At 39.1% G+C, this 21,889-nt stretch overlaps 1 protein-coding gene across 1 annotated transcript; it reads right to left on the bottom strand.

Annotated features, from left to right (window-relative positions):
* Positions 1-10,568: 10,568 nt before the first annotated feature.
* LOC145778398 (uncharacterized) lies at positions 10,569-13,119 on the bottom strand. The gene is made up of 2 exons (XM_082589877.1): positions 12,804-13,119; positions 10,569-11,603 (listed from the first exon to the last, which is right to left on the bottom strand). Exons 1-2 carry the CDS (start codon positions 13,032-13,034, stop codon positions 10,884-10,886), a joined length of 951 nt encoding a protein of 316 aa, XP_082446003.1. The 5' UTR covers positions 13,035-13,119; the 3' UTR covers positions 10,569-10,883.
* Positions 13,120-21,889: the final 8,770 nt, after the last annotated feature.

Here is a 21,889-nt window from a genome sequence, read left to right as displayed (position 1 = left end):
ACCGCTGTGACCAATATGATAACAACAAATTGTTACTTTTGTCCAAAATGGAAAATTTGACGTTGCGTTTATCACACATCTTACACATTGTGCTATATCCAGGCCATGTGGTGCATAAGTGGCTGAAATACACCCACAAACAACAATTTTGACACCAATTTGTTTTCTAAGCAGCATTATTAACAAGGCAGTAATAACAAGCTAAAGCCTAAAAGTATAACTGACCCCCTCCCCCCGTCAATGTTTTGCATGAAACCACAAAGATCTAAGCAGGTCTATGGCTATGCTTGTCCAGTAACCTTATTTGAGCTGTTTTGGCCTGTCTAACACTAACCTTTTGTTATAGCACTGCATATGTTGGTAGTGTTGTTGTTGGTATGTTGGTAAACGCAACGCCAAATCTTTCACTTTTGGCGAAAATAAAGTAGGCCTATTTTTGTTATCATATCTCAAAAATTTGATATGCTAGTAAAAATCTGAGTTCAGATTCGGATTCAGCATCCCAAAATTGCCTGAAATCAGTTGTCAAAGTCCAAACAGGAGAAAAAAAATCTTTTTTTGTAAACCAGTGTTATGTTTTCAGCACTGTGGTTTTTTAACCTGATTCATCGCTAGCAGGCAATACTTTTTTCGAAAAACTTTTATTTTTCTCTGGAAGGGGGTATATCAACTGACATTCCGTATCAACTTACCCGCCCTTCCCCTAAACCAGGGGTTCCCAACCTTTTTACGGTATCGTACCACTTGGACACTCTGTACTGCCAAGCGTACCACTTCTTGCATAACAACTAATTTGATCGAGTCATATTTTATTCAGAAGAATAATATTGGCGTACTAAAATAACACTAAAGCACCACAAGTCCACAACTAAATTTAATGAGATTTTAGTTTTTGTTTACTGTCAACCAATTGGTCGGTGCGCGGTGTAAATTTGCTGACAACGCAGCGAAAGTCATTTCCGGGCGCATCTGGTCGGTTTCGATTTTTTGACTTGATGTTCATTATCTAAAAATCCCTGCTCGCATTCCCACGTGGAAGGGAAAATCAGTGGCTGTGGAACAGCATGGAAAGCTAACGTTGAAGGCCATACTGAGCCAGAAGTTTATTGGTGAACATTCCTTGTAACTGCTGTTGAACATTTTTTTCCGATCTATTTTTAGCTTACAACTAGCATTATTCAACGCTATTTGTAGCTTTAGCTATAAAACAGTAGATGATATCTATCAAGAGCAATCATTTGACATAATTAGTTAACGCCCACTGTCCCACAGCTTTGCACGGCTTTTCAAAGCAACTGTGCTCCTTGTTGACAATTGACAATTGACATGACCTGTATTTTGATGATCGTAATGTTACGAAACAACAGAAATAGTTTGTTACGTAACAATAAGATTAGGCTTCGGGAATTTTTATTTTGTAAACAAAACCAGATAAACAAAATATAAAGTAGTGAATCCAGGTTTTTGTGAAAAAACGGAAGCTACCCGCGTACCACCTAAAAAACCTTCGCGTACCACTAGTGGTACGCGTACCACAGATTGGGAACCCCTGCCCTAAACTAACTAACTTACATCGTAAGGTAATTACGTCGCCAGCTAATTACGTCGTAAGCTAAACCACAAAAACCTTACTTGTGACGTCAAGAGAGTTACATCACATTTTGTGTTTTCAATACGAAATCTATCCAAATGAGTAAACTAGTTGCTGCAAACTAAAAATTATCGTCAATGCAAGCTGAGTATGGCAGGCTAGTCTTACACAATATGACTTACTAGTTATTAGCAAATGTTTTTGTTTCGCAGTGGCCGAGTGGTTAGCGCGTTGGGCTCGGAGTCGAGAGCCTGCATGTTCGACTCCAGCCACCCGCACTTGCTGTTGTTTCTTTGGGCAAGAAACTTTACGATAATTGCCTCTACCCAGTGATCGATTTCGAGTAATGGGTAGTACCAAATTTAAGTCATAAGTAGAGTAGACAACCGGAAACAGACATTGCCGTCGGCTGCAGCGTGGGTCAGGTGTACGTCGGAAGGCGTACACCGATGCATAGCGCTCAAGTCTGCTTTCCCGCAATGCAGGGTAAATATATGACAAACAAACAAACAAACAAACGATCAACTTTCAAAAATTCGAATGCTTTCCCCTTCCTTGAGAAAATCCTGCGGACGCCGCTGGACCTGATGCAGATCCTGTATTATGTCGTTTGGGTTGCTACAGAATGGGTGTAATGTGATCAAGTGACCTTTATACCCGACAAACAATACAATTATTCATTCAAGCATGTAATATGAAATAACGAACAGACTCAAAGGGAAATCTTGTTCGAAACTGTTAAAGGGGATTCCCCTTTGGGTGCTGTTCAAGCAATAGAATCAGAACAAACAAATGGTTTTTGGAAAGTAACTCTCGTACACCTCGACGGCAACAAAAAAGGGATGGCGCACAGCATATGGTTGGTTTTAAATCTTTATTCTCGGACTGACAAAGTCTTGACAGGTTATTCCTGGTAGTTTCGCATACTTGTAGAGGTTTTGACGCAGGGCCAGTTACCGAGATTGACAGAGTGAAGTTTCCGATTGTTGAAATGTTGTTGCGGGGAATTATTCCATTCACTGGGTGCCGCTGAATGGAGAGCAGTCCTTAGAATGCGTTGCTCAAGCGCACTTGAGCCGAACCAGCACCGCTTGATCTTGAACCAGATGCGTAACCACTAACCTTCAGGGTCATGTGACCCTGCTGCGAGGCTTTCTGGTATTCATTGATTGCTTGGGCTCGTTGCCAACCTTCTGGTGGTGAATCCTGGTAACTGATTCTTGCAATCAAACAAATCTAGGCAGCAATTGCAGCTCGCAGAGCTCCATGCAACTCCATCCTGTACAAAGTGATGCCGACCCAAGGCTCTATGTCAACTAACTGTTGAGGGCGGGAAACTTCGCTTGTCGTGTGGGAAGGCATCACCTTGCTGCAGTTAAATGTGGAAGGCCTGACCGAAATTAGGTGAAGCTCCAACAAAAAACAAACCGTTCTTTAAGCAGGTTCCCTGCCTGTGCCACAATAGCGCAGTTAGCAGCTCTACTAATAAGCTTATAAATAATAAAAGCATAGGCAGTGATACTGGTTCCCAAGCTCTTTAGGCAGACCAACGATATTTCACCTTACAGCAGGTTGTTGGAACTAACCTTAACTGTTTCATACCAACAACTTTAAAAATCGTTCTTCACAGCCTCTCTGCTTGACTTTCAGCTACGGTACATAGGCCTAGTGTGGAAAAAACTATGCAATTTAGCTTGTGCGTTCCAATGGGAAAGGCAATCAATACCGGTAATACTAATACCATCTTCAGAAATCACCACAATAATAATACGCTAACACTTCAATTTTGCTTGGTAATCGACTGTCGCTTTGAAACGGTATTTTGATAAACAAAGTAAAGTATTCTTATAATTCTAACTTATGTTCAAGAAAAATGTACCACGAGTCCAAATTATATCAAGTTATCATGTTGTGTATCGCGATTGCGAATATTAAATTCTCTTCAGCACAACTTTATAAAAGGCAGAGTAAAGTCTTCAGTAGGCGCAAGGCCTATGAGAGGAGGGTACGGAGGGTACGGCGTACCCTTGAGGACCCAGGACTGTGTTTGTTGGAGGGCCCGAAATTGTGGTTTTATAGTTTACGCGCAAAAATGTTTGGTTAAAACTATCCTAAACGACTGATTTCAAGCATAAAAGTTATCATTTTTTAGTCCTGGGGGGCCGTAATCTAGCAAAAGGGCCCAGAAAGGTAATCGAGTGCTTTGCGAGCAAATTAGGGGTCCAAAGTGGTAATTTAATGCTTTAGGTGCAAAAATGTTCTGTTAAAAGCACCCTAAATTAAATCATAAAAATTAGTTATTCTCCTGTCCAGGGGGGGGGGGGGGGGAGGGCATAGTGTAGCAAAAGCAGGTTTGAGAAAAACTCGGGCAAAAAGCCCGGGTGTTTTTTTTAAGTATTTGACAAAGGTAGACGGAGAACACTTTCGGAGCAGGACCGGAGCCGGAGTCAAAAAAGTTACTTTTCTCGATCACTTCTGCTAGTGCTGGGCATGTGGTGAATGTAAATGTTAATGAAGAAAGGTTAGGATTGGTCACATGATTAACTTGATTATGTTTTAACAAGATGTTTTGTTTGAGCCTTGGTAGACAGCTTGGCTTGTACCAGATAAATATAACCCTCAGTAACGTTAACGGATTAAACATTAAACACACAAAAAAAAACATGAAAAAACTATTGAATTCAACGTTTTCGACACCACGTAGTGTCCTCTTCAGAAATAATTATAAGCTATAGCCTATCTAAGAGAAATAAAAAATGAATTTAAAAATTTTGCATTAAAGATGTAGCTACAAGCGACACTTCTCAACAGCAACAACTGACACACGAATTCAATGCAGGATACACAAACTGGCGAGGGACAGATCACATGATAGCCTAAGCACAACACAAAATAATAGTTTTATTGCAGCCTGATACTATTATTGTGCACAGATGTCCAATTCTGCAGTAAAATGTTGTGTGATGTGCAATACGCTTAAGCAAACACCACACTTTTTGCCCTAGACAAAGGGGCCCGGAGTGAGAGGGAGGCCCGGAATCACTCTTCGTACCCCTAGTGAAAATTTCTCTCAGAGGCCCTGTCAGTAGGTCAATTCAAGGATACAGCAGCTAAGTTCAGAAAGAAACCAACAACAGTGTTTTTTGATTGCTGACAAACAAATCAGTTTAGTCTGCGAGCAGTGGTAACAACAGTGCTGTATTCGAGGATATACGGCAGTATACGCAGTATACTCTCTGCTTTTTCGAGCAACTATAGTAGGCTATACCCTCTGGTTTTCCAAAGAGAATGCTTATATGCTATCCTTACTGATGTTTGACAACTACTATAAACTAACTACTTAACCCTTTGAGGACCACTGACAATAGTTAGCTACTGGTTGATATTGCTAACTTGCAACCTGAAAAAATGATAGAAGGAAATTTGCGTCATGGAGAAGCAGAAGTGAGAAGAATTTGTAAACGCTTTGACATTGATGAAATACAGTCAATCCAAGGATTTAAGAGACTTTATTGAAAAGTTGAAATTGTGCCCAAATTTGAAGCCTTGACAGCTATTTCAACTTTATCTTGTTGCACAGCAGAATGTGAATGTGGTTTCAGTTTAATGAACAATATTATTACAGGTTTAAGAGCATCTTTGCTCATTGATAATGTGAGCTGTTTGATGTTTATTAATTGCAATGGACCACTTGTGGCTCAATTTACCGCTAAAAAATATGTAAGATCCTGGATGTTAAACCACCGATCAGCTAAGGAGACTAGATCCCAAATTTGTAAAGAGGATAAAGATGTAGATTCCTTTCGGGAGGCTGTTTGGAATGTAGGCTATTCATAGAAAAGTAAAGAATTTTGTACCTCTCGTTCAATTTTGATGTTGATAATTTTATGGTAGAATAAAGATAAGTATTTTGCAGTTGTGTATTATTTATGACTTTGTCAAATCTGACAGTTAGGCCCACCCTGTGCTTTTTTACGAATACAGCACTGAGTAACAATATTATGTACATTGTGAAGGAAATTAAGTGATACATTAGTAAAACTGAGTGACTAACGCCAGGGAGGGATTCTGGGGAAGAAAGCCATCCATTCATTGGACCCTTAGTTGCCGAGAAATTATTCCATTCACTAGGTGCCGCTGAATGGAGAGCAGTCCTGAAATGCGTTGCTCAAGCGCACACCCCGCGAGTCAAACCAGCGCCGCGTGATCTTGAGCCGGGCGCGAAACCACTGAGCTAACGGGGCGGACGAAGGTACACAGTAGGTACAAGTCTAATGCGATGTAGCCTATATATATTTTAATTGTCAGCATTGGACAGCAGACGTCCAAACACTCGGCGACAAATCTCCGACGAATTAAAAACAAAGTCCTTGGAGAGGTCTCATGGAGGTTGATCGAATTCAAAACTTTGTTGTGCACATGGCAGACTATTGCATGATTTAGCCGTTTTTGTGTCATGGTAGATCGTAACCAAGTTTTGACACGTCGCAAAGTTGAAAATGACCGTTCAGCTGAACACGAGCTGGCTGGTGAAATGAGCAAAAGTCGCACAAAAAGTTCCACTTGCGGAAACATTTGCTGAACAGCGGATGGCATCTTCTTGAATATCATTCGAAAATCTTTCACCGACTTTCCATTGTACTGCTTTCGAAAGAAGCATAGTTCTTGTGCAAGGGACTTTGTGTCAGAGAACTCAGGATAATCGTCTACCACATGTAATTGTAGCTTTCCACCAAAGAGTGATTCTTGTAGAATTTTGTAGTGCTCAAGATCGGTCGACTTGAAATATAGTCAGTAAGATTTTTCTGCGCGCTGTCAATGATTGCAAAATACTCTGACGGATATTTCGCCTATGGTGCTTGAAGTTGAAGAGGTTGACCATGGCCATGTCCATGTTAAAGACGATTTGGGATCTTTTGGGGACGTGATAGTTTCAATGACTCAAGGTTGCAATCCTCCATTAGCCTCTCAGCATTTACAAAGACACGATGAAATTCTTCTTCACTGCTTAGATGGAAGAGTTCGGCACTACAAAGTTCAGCACCTTCAAGCGTGCCAGCCACAGTCACCGTGCAATCTTGCAAGGCTTTGTTAAAACGTTCCAGACTGAATGACAGACAATGCTGTTAATAACCCAAGCACACTCGACCCACGAGAAAAAGATTTCAAAAGCCGATTAGCAGTTGTTGCTATTTTTGAATCAAAATGACTCACTTGCAAATTGACAAGCTTGGCACCAAAGACCTAGCTCTAACTTTCACCAGAATTTTTAAATTGGTATCCTATTTCCCCATCTGGCAACGCTGTCTGGCCCTGGCGTAACCAAAACAAATGGTAGGCACTTTAACATGCTGATATCCAATTCAACCACGAACTATCAGATGTTACGTTGTCCGTCCAATTATGACCATACCAGCATTCAGCCAGAAAGTTGATTATTACTTTGAACTTAATTTGGTAATTACAGAAGAAAAAAGAGCAATAGCAGTGGTGGGAAGTTGCGTTTTTCCTTTGCTCCGAGAAAGCAACCTTGATGACGTCATTAACAGCAGTATAGGCACTATAACATGAAATTAAAGATCCAATTCACAATTTGCGAGTTACACGAGCGTTTCCCCGCATAATAAAACATTTTTACTATGGTCGCGGTTTCCTCACGTAAAACAAAAATGTTGTCCCCTCCTTTCAATAGCTTTTTAAACGGCTGACTAATAAAATTGTGACATTCGGTTATTAGTTTCCCCTTTACGTTATAAAAACAATGTTAAAAGATGGTGGGGACATGTAAAAAGATGGTGGAGACATGTCCCCGCTGTCTTATTGGGATCGACGCCCATGCGCGATACACAACATCACAATTTGGACTCATCGTACATTTTTCTTGAATTGTATATCATTATCAGGCAGTGCATCCTATGGATCCGTAATTGGGCTTCTCTCTATTGTAGCACCAGCTTGCTGGGTGTGCAGTTATGCTCCTGCGTTACATTGCTTTTCTCATTATTTTTAAAGTTTTCTTATTTAGAAGTCCTAGACAAATAAAACCTAACAACCAGACCGCATTTAACATAATAACATGAAAATAAACTAAAAATTACAAACGTTTTCGGCCATACTCATGTTAGCCCTTTCAAGTAACCAATTGACTGATGTTCTTCATAAATTGAAATTAAAGATCTGATCTACATACACAAAAATCGAAAAAAAAAAACGTATGAAAATGAAACGGCAATGCAAAGGAGAGGCAAAACCACATGACGTAATTGCCTGGAAAAAAACACAAATCATTGACGCAAAATTACGTGAAGACATTTAGCAGATAGGAGGCGTTTGCTTCCGCTTACGCTTACAAGTCGTACAGATATTGACTGTGGCATCACAAAGCAACAACAATGAAAGGGTGCCAGACTATAGGAATTGTGACCACGAAACATCACATAGCCTGCACCGGTATGACCAAAAAGTTCCCATATGACAAAAACATTCGTGCATGAAAACTTATCAGCAAGAAGCTTCTTGCCCAGCTAACTATATGAAGACATAAAAACTGTATGTGAGAAAAAGCTCGCGGCTCCCCGTTTGGTAACCATTGAATCAATCAATCATTCAATCAGTTTATTTTTCGTCATTAACGCGTCCGGGACGAAACAGCTGCTAACTACATAAATCGATATAGACCTACCAGCACGTTAATGAAAGGGAAAAGGTGGCAAAACCTTGAAAGGTTTAAAACGTGCCTGAATGAAAAATTATGTAGTAGGCTATAATGTCTGGAGTTAGCACGGCCACAAAACCCAAAAAACAAATAGCAAAAAATAAAACAAAAACAGAGAGAAGCACACATGTAGTAATGAATGACAGCCTAAGGAAAAGTGTTGTGGATTGAATTTGCCAGTTCCAATATTGATGTGGATGAGCAGTCATAATAATAATAATAATAGGACGGAGAAAGAAAACCGGACATAAAAGAAACCCATCCTCAGGCAAAAGCCCATTTCAATGTGGCCCAGGAGAGCGGTGTTGAGCTCTTTCTATGGTCAGACTGCACATCACACAGTAGCCTAAGACGATTGAGGTTTGATATCCAGTGTAAGTTATTGTTTCTTGTCCTGGTGGGTAATGGAATGGATGAGCTGGTAGATGATGATGTCCTGATGGTGTTGATGAAGCTCTCATCCCCTTTTGCGACATGTCGTGTTGATTATGGAGTATTGCGTTTGCTGTTAATATCTACAAATATAAAAGTACAGCACAAGCAATCTCGACTAGCACAAGCAATTTCCACTAAAATATTCACAAGAATGCAAGAAAGCCTTTCTACGTTGTCTTTTTATTGCGTGTCCGTTTTGCTTAAATGTTGTTTTAGTTTGTGAATAAAAATTGACTTTGTAAAAATTAACCATTGCTTCAAGACAAGCTAAAAATTTTCTCAAGGAAAGGGTGTCATACTCTTAGGCCTACCAGTGAGATCATCAAGAGAAGTAGCTTTTGCTGGAACAGCAGTTTTCTTTTAAAAAAATGTATTGAATGCACATCCCGTCTGGAAAAATTCGGAACCTCTTAACGTTCTCTCGGCCGCGAAATTTTTTTCCCACAAACTTTTTGTCTCATTTGCATATTTCTATAAGTGTAGCCATTACTATGGTTACCGCAAATTAAGCGCGCGTAACTGTTTTTACCGATTCATTTTTTTCGCGCGGTTTTCAAAGTCAGCAGCCAATTTTCGCCCTCCAGGTCCAAATCTAAACATTGAACTTGAAAAATAACGTAGCCTGGAGAGTGGAGACAAACCTATACTCCTATAGTCTGATGATGATGATTATGTGCCTGATCTGATACAGACGTTGGCGATCATGGTCTTCCAAACTTCTCTGTCATTAGCCATTCGTATAAAATCGTTCGTTTTAACTGTTGTGTTTGTGGCCCATTGATTCAAGCTGTTTAAATAAGTTAATCTTTGTCGACCTCTGATTCTTTTTCCCTGTATCATCCCCAATAGAGCTAATTTTTCCAAATCTCCATGTCTGTGACTGTGAATATGACCTATAGTCTAGTCAAGTTTAAAAAAGAGAAAAGAAATTGATTCTGGTCACTCTAAAAGTAAGATATTCCGAATTGATTAAGAATTAACTGTAACCCTAAGAATAAAGCCCGACCCCCCTATCCCTACGTTTTTTGAAAAGCTTTCATGCACCGCAAAAGTTAATTTAAAGAAAAAAATTGACTTCGATGGGCGTCAAACCGTTGTCTTCACGAACATAAGGCACAAAATGAAACCACTGAACCAAACACGTCAACGAAAAATGTTTGCATTCACACTGTATTAATATAAACTCTATGCTAAATAACAAAAAGTTCTTGGGAAAAAAATTTCGCCACCCGGCCATGGTCCGAAAGCCTTTTTTGGACCTCTTTTTGTAATTTTAACTTTATATCAGCTTATGGCTTTTATGTTGCTTTCCAGTACCATAAGCTTCAATAAATGAAAAACTTTCTCTTTGCCGTATGACTTTTTTTTGGTTGCATTCTTTTGTGCAGAGTATTGCAGCTTCGATGACCTACCGAAAATCAGTCAAGTTACTTTTGCAATATTTTATTCCGTTTATCCTAGAGATATAACTTAAACAATGCTACCATTTTTGTTTTGATGTGACATTCTAATAGATTGACCTATCTAAACTAAGTAAAACCCTAAACTGCCTCTGGAAATTCAAACTTCATTTCCACTTTCCATTTGTTTGCATTGCAAATTTTTTGCACTTCTTCTATTTAGATGCAAAAGCATTTCGTTTACGCTGACGCGAAGCAAGGAGCAGTGCAAACGCTGATCAGGTTATTGTTGACATGCTTTGTTCAATACTTAGTCGACTCACATGGACGCACTGAGCATGTTTTGATTTGCGTTGAAGAAATATTTTGTTATCTCTTGCCCGGGTCACAGCTACGATTACGAACCCTCCAGAAACATGACACCCTGTAGATTGTAATAACTTATAATGAAATAGTGACGTAATATTTACAACAAATCGCCAGCGTACAACAAGAAAGCAGTGAAGAACGTTAACGTAAAATACAACAATCAAAAGTTAGAATAAAAGTTTCTTTTGGAGTAAAAGATCCTAATTTCACTTTCCTCCTGCTCTATAAGTTGATGTCCATAAAAGAATATTGTTCTCGATGCACCGCATGCAAAAGTGATCGCAATCTTTCATTTTCGGACTTTAGCGTACTGGATCGTCTCACACAAAAAAAGTTCACTATTGACTTAAATGACTGCCTCAGCGAAATGTCTTTATTTGAGCTCATGGTTACAATGCTTTGGTTGTGTGGGCCCCATGCTCCCGGGAATGTGCTGGGCGGTCTGGTTGTTGTAGTGCGCTTGTCTCGTCACAATAGTCTTCCTAGCATTAGATTCGTCATCAGCCGGTGAAACTTGATTGAAAGTGAGAGCAGATGATTTTGGACAATCCTCCACCTGTTGTTGTGTGGATATAAATTTAGCATCCGCTGGTTTCTCCGGTACAATCAACTTCCTGTATTCCTCTTGTGCCTCGGTAGAATCTTTTGCATCTTTCTTAAGTGAACAAAAGGAACTAGTAGGAGAAAATTTTGCATTTGAATCGCTATTTTCTGCTTCTTTACTTTTTTGACGCTTGTATTGCTTGCAAATACAAACAGTAAAGACAACCGTGTAAGTAACGCATATCAAGCACAATATTCCAACCACCGCACAAATGACATACAACTGTGCAATGTTTAGTTTTGTTTCTTTATTCTCCGTGTTCAGCGTCATAATTTCATGACTTTGTACTTCATGCATTGCATGTAGATCGTGTAGATCTTCACTCAACTGAGGCAGTTTGAATGTGAGGGCAACCTCAGTTCCTGGGCAATTGACTTGGCACATTTTTGGGTTAAACTTTTTGCATAGATTGACGCAGTCCTCGCAGTTTTGTGTGTTTTTGTCATAATATTCATTTGCTGCACAAGAGAACCGAAGAGTTTCGAGATCCTACAAATAAAAAGTGAAGAGTAAAATTATTTCAAGTTAACTTACAAGTAAGTTTATCAAAATAGAGTTGGTTGAAATTGTAGTTCAAATGGTTGTTAGTTTAATTAATTTTTCACAAATTATTATTATCATTGTTAGATTCATCCAACAACACAGTGAATCTTCCAGAGCAAATTGACAAAGTTGTCTCAATAAAACACTTGTATTCTGCAAATTTATCAAAGTGCAAAGACGTGACCCAGTAAACAATTCAAATCACAAAAAAAATACATAAGCATAACGTTCCATAAAGGTTCACTGGTGTTGGGGTGTCGCAGCGCAATAACCCAACCAGCAATCGGTCCTTTTTACATTGATGCAATGTTTGCAGACGGTGAGTCAATGTAAATAAGAACTGGTTTGTTGACTGGTAAGCTTTTGTTTTGATTTTGTTTTGTGGTGTTTGCTTAATTTTTCCGTTTTAACTATTCCGGAAAAGTCAATATTAGACTAGCCTATTGTTTTCTGATGTAATCGCGTTATCGCTGCATTATTTCTGTCAGACTGCAATTGTCATTGGAAACAATGTTCCTCGGTTCTTCACACGCTGTGATAGCACCGTCCAGACAAATGCGAAGAACACGGAGACAAATTAAGTGTGCCATGATTGGCTGCGGTATTGAAATCGAATATTAACTGAACTGAACCTCTGGCTCCAAATCAAGACAAATCCAAGGAAAACGCGCTGTATATAAAATACACGGTGGTTTCTTCAAGCTCCCCCACCCCTGGAAAAGTTACCGGGCCCTAAAACTATCTCCGGCTGGGGTCAAAAAGTAATCCCTAAACCCCATGGCAACGCTACAGTGCGCACAACAAGAGCAGTTGCATGACAACACTGCTTGTTGTTATGATGCCAATTACACAAACTTGCCTCAACGAGACAGCTTTATAAACAGAATAGCTTCTTTCATTTAGGTTTATTTATGGTGCTTACTATTTTACATCACAATGAACAAAAAAGTAGGAAAGCCACATGCATGTTCTTCTCTACGAAGTATGTCATTCAGTGTGTTGCGAAGACACGTCAACCTGCTCTGTAAAAGAAAAATTCAAGAATGTCCGTTTTGACCAACTGGACCAGGTTGCCATGTCAGCAACTACAACGGTCATATTTGTTTTCCATTTTTACAAAGCGCAATTGCAAGCTGCAAAAAATACCTGATTGTCTTTTCTTAGCACCGCCCTAGCTATGTCTTCTATCATGTCGCGCTTGGTCATCTTTCTGCCCAACTTTGGTTTGATCGCGAATTTGCCTTCGTGTTGTCTTCTTCCTGCTGACGACTCGTGGTTGATTGTGACCTCAGTCTGATTGAGACTCGTAGAACAAACGCCTCCAGATATAACTAGCATGAAGAAGGAGAAAACATACAACCGACAAGTCACAAACATTGCGAAATATTTTCAGTTATTCTGAAATCTTTCTAGAACTTTCTTTCGGAACAAAACATCAAACGTCAAGCATCGTTGCCATAGACAGTATGGCCACAATGTTAACCTCTCCAAGATTTTATTCGGTTTTTTTTTAAAAGGGAAAGTATCAAAATTGCCGAGTGGTAAATATTAAGGGAAATCACCTGCAGGTTGCGCGATCGTTTTTTTCGTTTACGAAAAGAAAGAAGTTCTCGATAAATAAGCTGAAGCGTCATCTACAAATGACCAATGGAGAAATGTAACATTCCCAAACAGCGTTTCATGAAACCAACGTCGACTTACTTTGCTCAAACGGAAATAAACAGAAACTTCACTTGTTGAAGTTTTGAGAAAAAGGTTCATTCTTGACCCAGAAGCTGGAAGGAAACAGCGGACAAGATGCAGAGGCAATATAGAAACTTCACAAAAGCTTTGTGCCGATTGACTGACATCTGCTGACTAAACAGCTGACACCTGTAACCTCGGGAATGTCTTATGTTTGTAAGTAAATCAAACAAAAATGCTTTGACCAGTTGACCTAGTGAACTCCGAAGAGCTGAGTCCTGATGTACCAAATACAAAGATTGATAATAACAGTCTGTTCGCATTAGTTCATAAATCCATTGATGGGAAGACAAGTTACATCGTGTTACAAACCGATATAATTATTTACGAATGAGAGCTTGAAAAGTTGTGGTATTGTTATCAACGAATGCAGAGGTGATGCTGCATCGTCTCTGCAGATTAAACAACATTCTGCAACAATTATTGTATCCAACACGTAAGCGATTACTACTGGATAAAAGATAGTTGCACCATAGTTGACAGCAGTAGAGCACCCAGAAAAAAATTTAGGGGGGGGCTAATTCAGAAATGTCGGCCGAGTGATTTGCGACAATAGTGACAGTAGGCCAATGCCCATCCCTTTGATTAATATTTAAAGGCACTAACGGCCCACAACCCACCGGTTGCCGATACATCAGGATTCGTTCTCTCAATCAGTTTAGAAGTTGACCTAGTGAACCCATTGCTATTAGAACCATCAGCAATCTCATCCCTACGTCCACTCTCGCAATCTTCTATAGATCTCGACTTTTTTTGTCATGTATGACAAAATAGAATTAGCTTTCCGTTTGCCAACACAAATAAGTGCGAAACCAACAACTAGCATGGAAACAGTTTGAAACAAAACAGTAATTTGGTAAACAGGAAACTTGATGTGGATGTTTTTTCTACTTACAAAACATTTAAAATTAGTTCGTATTTTCAATTAAAGTCCCAGACGTCTTCGTCTCTCTGCTCAAATGTCTTATACAGTTTTACACCACGAGAGTACGGGAGCATCTGAACTTTAGGGAGTTAACCCTAGCTGTAGCGGCACGGGGTTTAATGAAGACGCCCCACTCTAGTAGTGAAATATTTCTCAAAAGGAAATACGCTAGAAATTTGAAATTTCTTGACTTTTAGTTTTTGTTCTTTGCAAATTTTTTAAACCTACACTGGTCATTTTTTTACCTTCCTGCCCTTCGCAATAAGCATTTCGTCTCAGGTCGCTAGACATTTTTGTGCAATGCTAGATGTATATAAGTTAATGTAAATGCAATATAAATGTTACTGCAATTACTTTGAAATGTAAAAACGCCCAAAAATGCTTTGTATTTATGAGCAAAAGTAATTTTTTGTTTAGTTTAGCATTACCTTATGTTATAATTCAAAACTTTCAATTTTGAAGCTATTTTTGGGAAAGTAGAATAAAAACCGACTTTTTGACGTCTTTTCATCTCAAACACTTTATTTCAATAAATTTGTTGGGTAAAAATTTAATTTCTATACGCATAATACACATTGCTATTATCTTGTAAAATATTGTGGCTCTGTGATTTTCATAGCTCCCGTTATTAGCGATTATTTAGCCTGGGGCTAAGATAACCCTTGACGTGCTACCCGAGTACGAAAACAGCTCGTATTAAGATAGGGTTGAAGAAAGGTGCCATCAAAGACCATACCATGGAGTGTTCGTTTTGCACAGATCAAAAATTCTCTGCTGACTCATTTAAAATTTTACGCAAAGGCAAATCCCAATTTGACACCAAAATTCAGGAAGCACTGTTAACGCTACAACGCAAATTCAAACAAACAATTATTTGCTGGAGGCGCGTCCATTCTCCTTAACATTTACTTGATATATTACGTTCCCTGTGGCGCACATTTTTTTGTAGTTATTTATGTTGTTGCCTTTTCCTAATGTAACTTCAAAGTACCTTCAAAAAGTTGAAATTTATTGCATTTTTTAATTAAGTTATTTTCAGGTTCCTGATGAGGGCTTAAGTTAAGCGAAAACGTTCTAGTGTTAAAACTATTTGTAAATATGTAAAATATATTGTTATAATGCTCAGCCCTGTTGTATTGTTGTGTCTTATTCATATTTAACCTGTATACAAAAGGTATAAATGGAGAACATACAAAAACTTCATTTTTTGTGGCGGGTTTGGGGGGGCTTGATCCCCCTTAGCCCCATGCTGGGTGCGCTACTGGTTGACAGGCATATACAATAGAAAGGAAACAACACATTTTTAACAGCAATCAAACATTTGGAAAACCTTGCTTTTAGCATATTGCCAGAACAATACAACGACCGTAATTGTCGTTTCATGTCTTCATCATCGTATAGCAAGTCGTTAATTATTACTCCTAAATATTTCACAGAGGTCTCAAAGCAGAATAGGCGGCAATAACAAATTAAATCAAAGTCTGTCCAGTCTTTCACATTATGAGTCAAAAGTCTTGGTGGTCAGCCTCGGGATGGTAGAAGTAAGGGGATTGCTCAATAAAATAGTGGATAACAGTGTTATAACAAACCTTGGTGCAAATAGGCTACAGAGTGTCTATAAGTCGCCTACCCAGGATGTGACCTGTCCACTTGTGTACAAAGTGACAGTGTGTATCGCTTGAGTAAATAAATAGAAAATATTATGTGATATTATGTTTATTTAATACTATTCAAGTCATGATAATGCAGCAGCAGACTTCAGGCTACACTGGCAACGGTAAGCGTATTTGTAATCTGTAGCGTAGGTCACTGCAGCAGATAGAGTGATTTGACCAGTAGACATTCTAAACATAGAACAATTTTCTCTATGAATCAGCTGACTACAGTCATTGTGACTCTTCTAGCACTCAGCCAGAGAGATGATTTTTGCTTTGAACTTGAGAAGAAAAAAGAGTAGTGGCAGCAGTGGCTGCTCGTGCCATGGGGCTGCAGGGCTGCATCCCCACCTGAAAGAAAGAGAAGAGGGAAAATATGTTTTCCTCTGTGTTTGTCCGATTCGGTTACTTTTTTCACTTAAGAATTGGGGATCGAAAATTACAATATCAAAAGTTTCGTTTGGCAACACCGATTTTGGGCAAACTTCTTTGCAGCCCGAGATTCTGGATTTCAAGCGCTTTGATTGGCTAAAAAATATGCTTGAAGCTCTACCTCTTTTGGTATTTTACAGCAATTTTTTAATCTGTTGGGGCTGCATGAAATACAGCCCCACCTAACCGAATAACTTTTCAGACTTTTTAAAGTTAGATTTTATTTCGCAGGGTAGCGATGAGCCATTAATGTTCAAATGTTAGCTGTAGAGTTGGGGTCAGAGCCTCTGAGAGAAATTTTCACTAGGGGTACGAAGAGTCATTCCGGCCCCCCCTTTCACTCCGTGCCCCTTTTGTCTTGGGCAAAACGCGTGATGCTTGCTTAGGAATATTGCACACCATACCACATTTTACTGCAGAATTGGACATCTGTGCGCAACAAGAATATCGGGCTGCAATAAAACTATTGTTTAGTGTTTGTGTTGTGCATATCATGTGATCTGTCCCTCGCCAATTTGTATATCCTTGAGTTCGTGTGTCAGTTGTTGATGGTGCTGTTGAGATGTGTCGCTTGTAGCCTACAGCTTTATTGTAAAATTTTCAAATTCATTTATTTATTTCTCTTAGATTATTCCTGGTGAGGACACTATGCGGTGTTGAAAACGATAGATTCAGTAGTTTTGTTTTCTTTTGTTGTGTGTTTAATAAAAAATGTTAACTACATTAACGTTACTGAGTGTTATAGGATAGGCTATGGATCTAAAACAACAAGTCAAGCTCTCTACCAAGGCTCAAACATAACATATTGTTAAAACATAATCAAATTAATCGTCTGACTAATAACCTTTCTTCATTAAGTTTTGCTTTCACCAAATGCCTAGCAGAAGTGAACGAAGTCACTTTTTTTACTCCGTCTGCGCTCCTGCTCCGAAAGTATTCACTCCGGCTTCTGCTCCGAAATTCATTTTGAAGTGAAATAAGCGTGAAACTACCTTTTTCAAATAGTTTTTCTGTTTTTAAAAGCCCGAGTTTTTCTCAAACTTGCTTTTGCTACACTATGCCTCCCCCCCCCCATGGACAGGAGAATAACCAACATTAATGATTTAATTTAAGATGCTTTTACCCAAAACATTTTTGCACGTAAAGCATTCCATCACCACTTTGGACCCTTAATTTGCGCGCAATGCATTCAATTACCTTTCCGGGCCCTTTTTCTACATTACGGCCCTCCCCAGGACTAAAGAATAACAACTTTTATGCTTGAATTTAGTCGTTTAGAATGGTTTTAACCAAACATTTTTGTGCGCAAACTACAAAATCACAATTTCGGGCCCCCCAAAAGCCACAATCCTGGGCCCTCAAGGGTACGCCGTATCTTCCGTACCCCTCTATCATAGGCCTTGGTTGGGGTATTCAACAGGTTAGCCTATAGGAAGTGCTAGTCCAGCCTATAGGGCATCTCAAAATCACTTGAACTTTGTATGCAACGGCTAGGCTAGTCGCTCAATACTAGTAAAGTTTGTCTTCAAAGCAATACTGTTAGTTTTTTTTTAATACAGCTTAGGAATAGCCTACATCAACTTTTCAACAAAGTTTGAATGCATTTTTTCAAAATTTGGGGTAAAAACATGCTCAGAACGCACCAAATTTAATGCGATTTTTCAAATTTTTATGGGGGAGACCCCAGACCCCCTCGAAGTCGTTTGCAGCCCCACTGCTTACAAACAGCATCAGCCGCCACTGAGTGGCAGGGTTGGAAATCGAACCCACGCCATCGAAATGACAATCCCCAGTCCTACCCCTCTAAGCCACGCTGGAGACGATGAAAGGTTCAATTTATTTACTTTTCAACGTGCATGAACCCCATGATTGCAATCAGCTGGGCAATCAAAACGAGAAATAGTTAAGATGCAGATGCCATTTTACAAAGTGCAAACTTTCCGTGGGATGGTGAGGAAGCTGTGTGGGCGTCAGAAGCTATTGTGATGTCAGGTTAAGGAAATTGGTCTTCGCTGACATCATGGCCTGTAAGAACGTTTCAGTTCGGCACCACGATGCTGCCGCTTGCCAAATCAAAAAAAAACTTTTGTTTAATTTGTAGCCCCAATTTGTAGCCCTAATTTGTAGCCCTAATTTGTAGCGCTATTTTAGCCAGGGTCTCACAAAATAGAAGTAGTTCGCCTTACCAAGTTTAGGCTAACAATAGCTATAAATAAAGAGCAGGTATTATGTTTTGAGATTGTATTGTACTTAGCTGCTTAGCCTATTAGTTATTTCCTTGTAGAAACACAAGTATTTCAAAATGTTTGTCTGACAATCTGCTGCATTTGGGACACATAATGTCCTTTCCAAGTGAAAACATGCGTTCCTCAGCAGCGCTGGATAGTAGGCTATTGGTGTTCTATACCAGCGGTTCTCAACCTGTGGTCCGCGGGCATTTGCCTGGTGGTCCGCGAGAAAAGTCTGAAATTGTTGTTTTTTTAAGCCTTTGCATAAAAGTTGTTAATTTTATCAAGGCTCATCCACTAAATTGTCGTCTCTTTACTTTATTATGCTCGAATAAGAATCTTGATCATGAACAGCTAGCCTACTGATGCATAGGCTACTCAGTTTTGGTGGTTATCATAGGGAAAAGTGTATAACCGACAGTTTGAGTTACGTGATGCTGCGAAAGAGTTTCTTGAGGAAAAAATCCAAGTTTGTTGCTCATTTCATGTCTGGGTAATGTCTGGGTATAAATTCAGTAACCGATATAGTGCCATCAAACTGTTTTTACTTATTCTCACCGTATCTCTCTAATTACTGTATATTCGCTTTTTCCTTACCAGTAGCCTATGCTGTGTTGTAGGCTATGTATTGCCTATGCCATTTTGTATTTCTGCATCGCTTCTTGTATTCCTGTTTTATATTGTACTGTTAAACTTCGTGTGTGTATTGTTTTTTATTTTGTAATGTATACAATATATATTTGCGTTCAACTCCGACACCGTTCCATGTCAAATAAGCTATGACACCACACGGGTGTGGCAGACTTGATGACCAGTTCGGTCCTTCTGCCACTCCCATCATCGTCAGCAAACATTAAAACAACCTAGTTCACATTGTAATCTTGTATTGTTTTTTCCACATGTGCTGTTGATGCAAATAAATGAACTTCTCTCTCTCTTTCAATGATAGCTTTTGGGTTGCTGTTCTGGCTTATTTGGCTGACATTTTTGAACAACTGAATAAATTCAATTCATTGCTGCAAAGAAAGCAGACAAATTTAATTATCCTAAGTGATAAAGTGTCTGATTTTACGAAAAAACTTTATCTTTGGAGGACAAGATTATTGCAGGGCAACTTTTTTCAGAAAGCAGACAAATTTAATTATCCTAAGTGATAAAGTGTCTGCTTTTACGAAAAAACTTTATCTTTGGAGGACAAGATTATTGCAGGGCAGGAGTTTTTCATGGGTGTCCAGTCCGTGAACTGACCAGTGGCACTACTTTGAATATGTTGCATCCATCTGAGAGTGAGCTTGATAAAACTTTGGATACCAGCTTCACATGAGTAATCCACAACTGTCTCAGAAAGCTTTGTAAATAATTTTACCTTTTGCGACATCTTATCTTTGTGAATGTGGATTTTCTGCATTGGTTACAATAAAAACAAAGTATTGTTTTCGACTTGAAGTCGAAGATGAACTTCTATTGAGTCTTTCAAGTATTACACCTCGTTTGGATATGCTGTGTTCAAAAGTGCAAGCTCAAGGCTCGCACCAATCTTTCTAAAACCAAGTACTGTTTATGACTTAGCAAGCAATAAGTGACATTTGTTCGTTACAAGAGGAGGAAGGGGAGTAGTGGTCCGTGACTGAGACACAGATTTTTAAGTGGTCCTTGAATCTCAAAAGGTTGAGAACCTCTGTTCTATACAGTATTTCAAAAACAAGTCTTGAAAACGTTTACACGGAAAGATATCACTGTTCCAAGCGTGCTGTGTTGATTTAGCATATAGAAATCTTTTAACGAGGTCCACTGCACCAACATCGCTCTTTTCAGGGGCATAGAGCTCTTGAAATAAAGATATCTTTAACCTCGATTCATTGACTTTTCGCCAGGGATGAAGGAACCACGTGGGCCTCGTGGGCCTAGGCCCACCTACTTTACTTTCTGGGTGGGCCTGGCCCACCCACTTTTGAAAGCCAAATTTCTTTGAAAAGGTAGCGAAAACGGCAAATCAGAGAGGGAGTTCCAAAATAAGGTCTTCACTCATTTGATACACAGTAGTTTGATTAATTATCTTTGATAGCTCAATGTTGAAATCCAATCTTCAAACTTTTCTGTTGAGTCCATTATTATTGATGTGCAGCACGTGTGGGTGTGGTTGCGTGTGACTGGTGGAGCAATCTATCAATCAATATATTTATTCTATATGCTCTCTATGGTTAGAACAATGATATCATTACATATGCACGTTGGCTACTGTATAATGCTGCATATTATTACTCCCAGGTGGTATTATAACTGTGTGTGCATTGATGCCTTTTTATTTGTGTATAGGCTACATCGCCACAATTCAACAATTTTGTAAATTTTTTGACCAAATCTGGCACAAAAATGGAAAAATTTTGCCTATTGGCACAAAAGGCAATTATGAAAACGCAATGTGTAAACCAGGGGTGGGCAACCTTTTTCTAACAGCGGGCCAAAGCCAAACTTTACATGGTCTTGGCGGGCTGTAGCCTATTAATACCAGTTTTGATAGATGTAGAGGCATGATTTCAAGGCGTTGACGTAGCCTAATGCCTTCAGATTATCGGCTAGTAATATCCTTGACGGGAATCAGCTGAACAAATTCTTAAACATCAAAATCTTTGTTTACTGCACGCACAAATACTGCCAGCTCAGCTGTAGGCTTGTCTATCGTGTCTGTGCTCTCATCTATTGCCATTGCGAAGAACTGTAGATATACAATAACTTTTTGCTAGAAGTTACGTTCTCCGATGTCTCTTCTTTTCGTCGAGTTACGGTTCTTTTTGAAAGACTTAGGCCTACATCTGAAAAGTAGCCTGCTTTTTTTCTCTGGACATATGTTTTTAATAACATCCATCTTACACCTTTTCCCAAATTCTCCATCACTATACGATTTCTTGTAGGCTATTTTGCTATTGATTGTGATTTGTGCTACCTTGTAGCTAGCAAAAGAATTTTTGATTCATTGGTTTTCCTTTCCTTTGTAACAGAGAAATTTGCTGTTTTAAAGCTATTTTTGACTAGATTAACTTTGCCATTCCTTGTTTGACCCATTAACTTGGAAAAAATAATATGTTTTGTATCATAATGGCGCTTTATGTTGAGTTCTTTGTTTATACAAACAGAAACGCTGCAAATCAAAGACGTGGGCCTACTAAAATGATTAATGAAAAGTACTTGTTCTTCCATTCGATTATACCGTACTGTAGCCTAATAAACCACTGGCCTGGCCACATATTA

This window comes from Aplidium turbinatum, chromosome 10 (assembly GCF_918807975.1).
Source record: "Aplidium turbinatum chromosome 10, kaAplTurb1.1, whole genome shotgun sequence".
NCBI classification, from domain to species: Eukaryota; Metazoa; Chordata; class Ascidiacea; order Aplousobranchia; family Polyclinidae; genus Aplidium; species Aplidium turbinatum.
The sequence above is the reverse complement of the archived record's forward strand: the minus strand, read 5'-3'. Positions and strand labels throughout refer to the sequence as shown.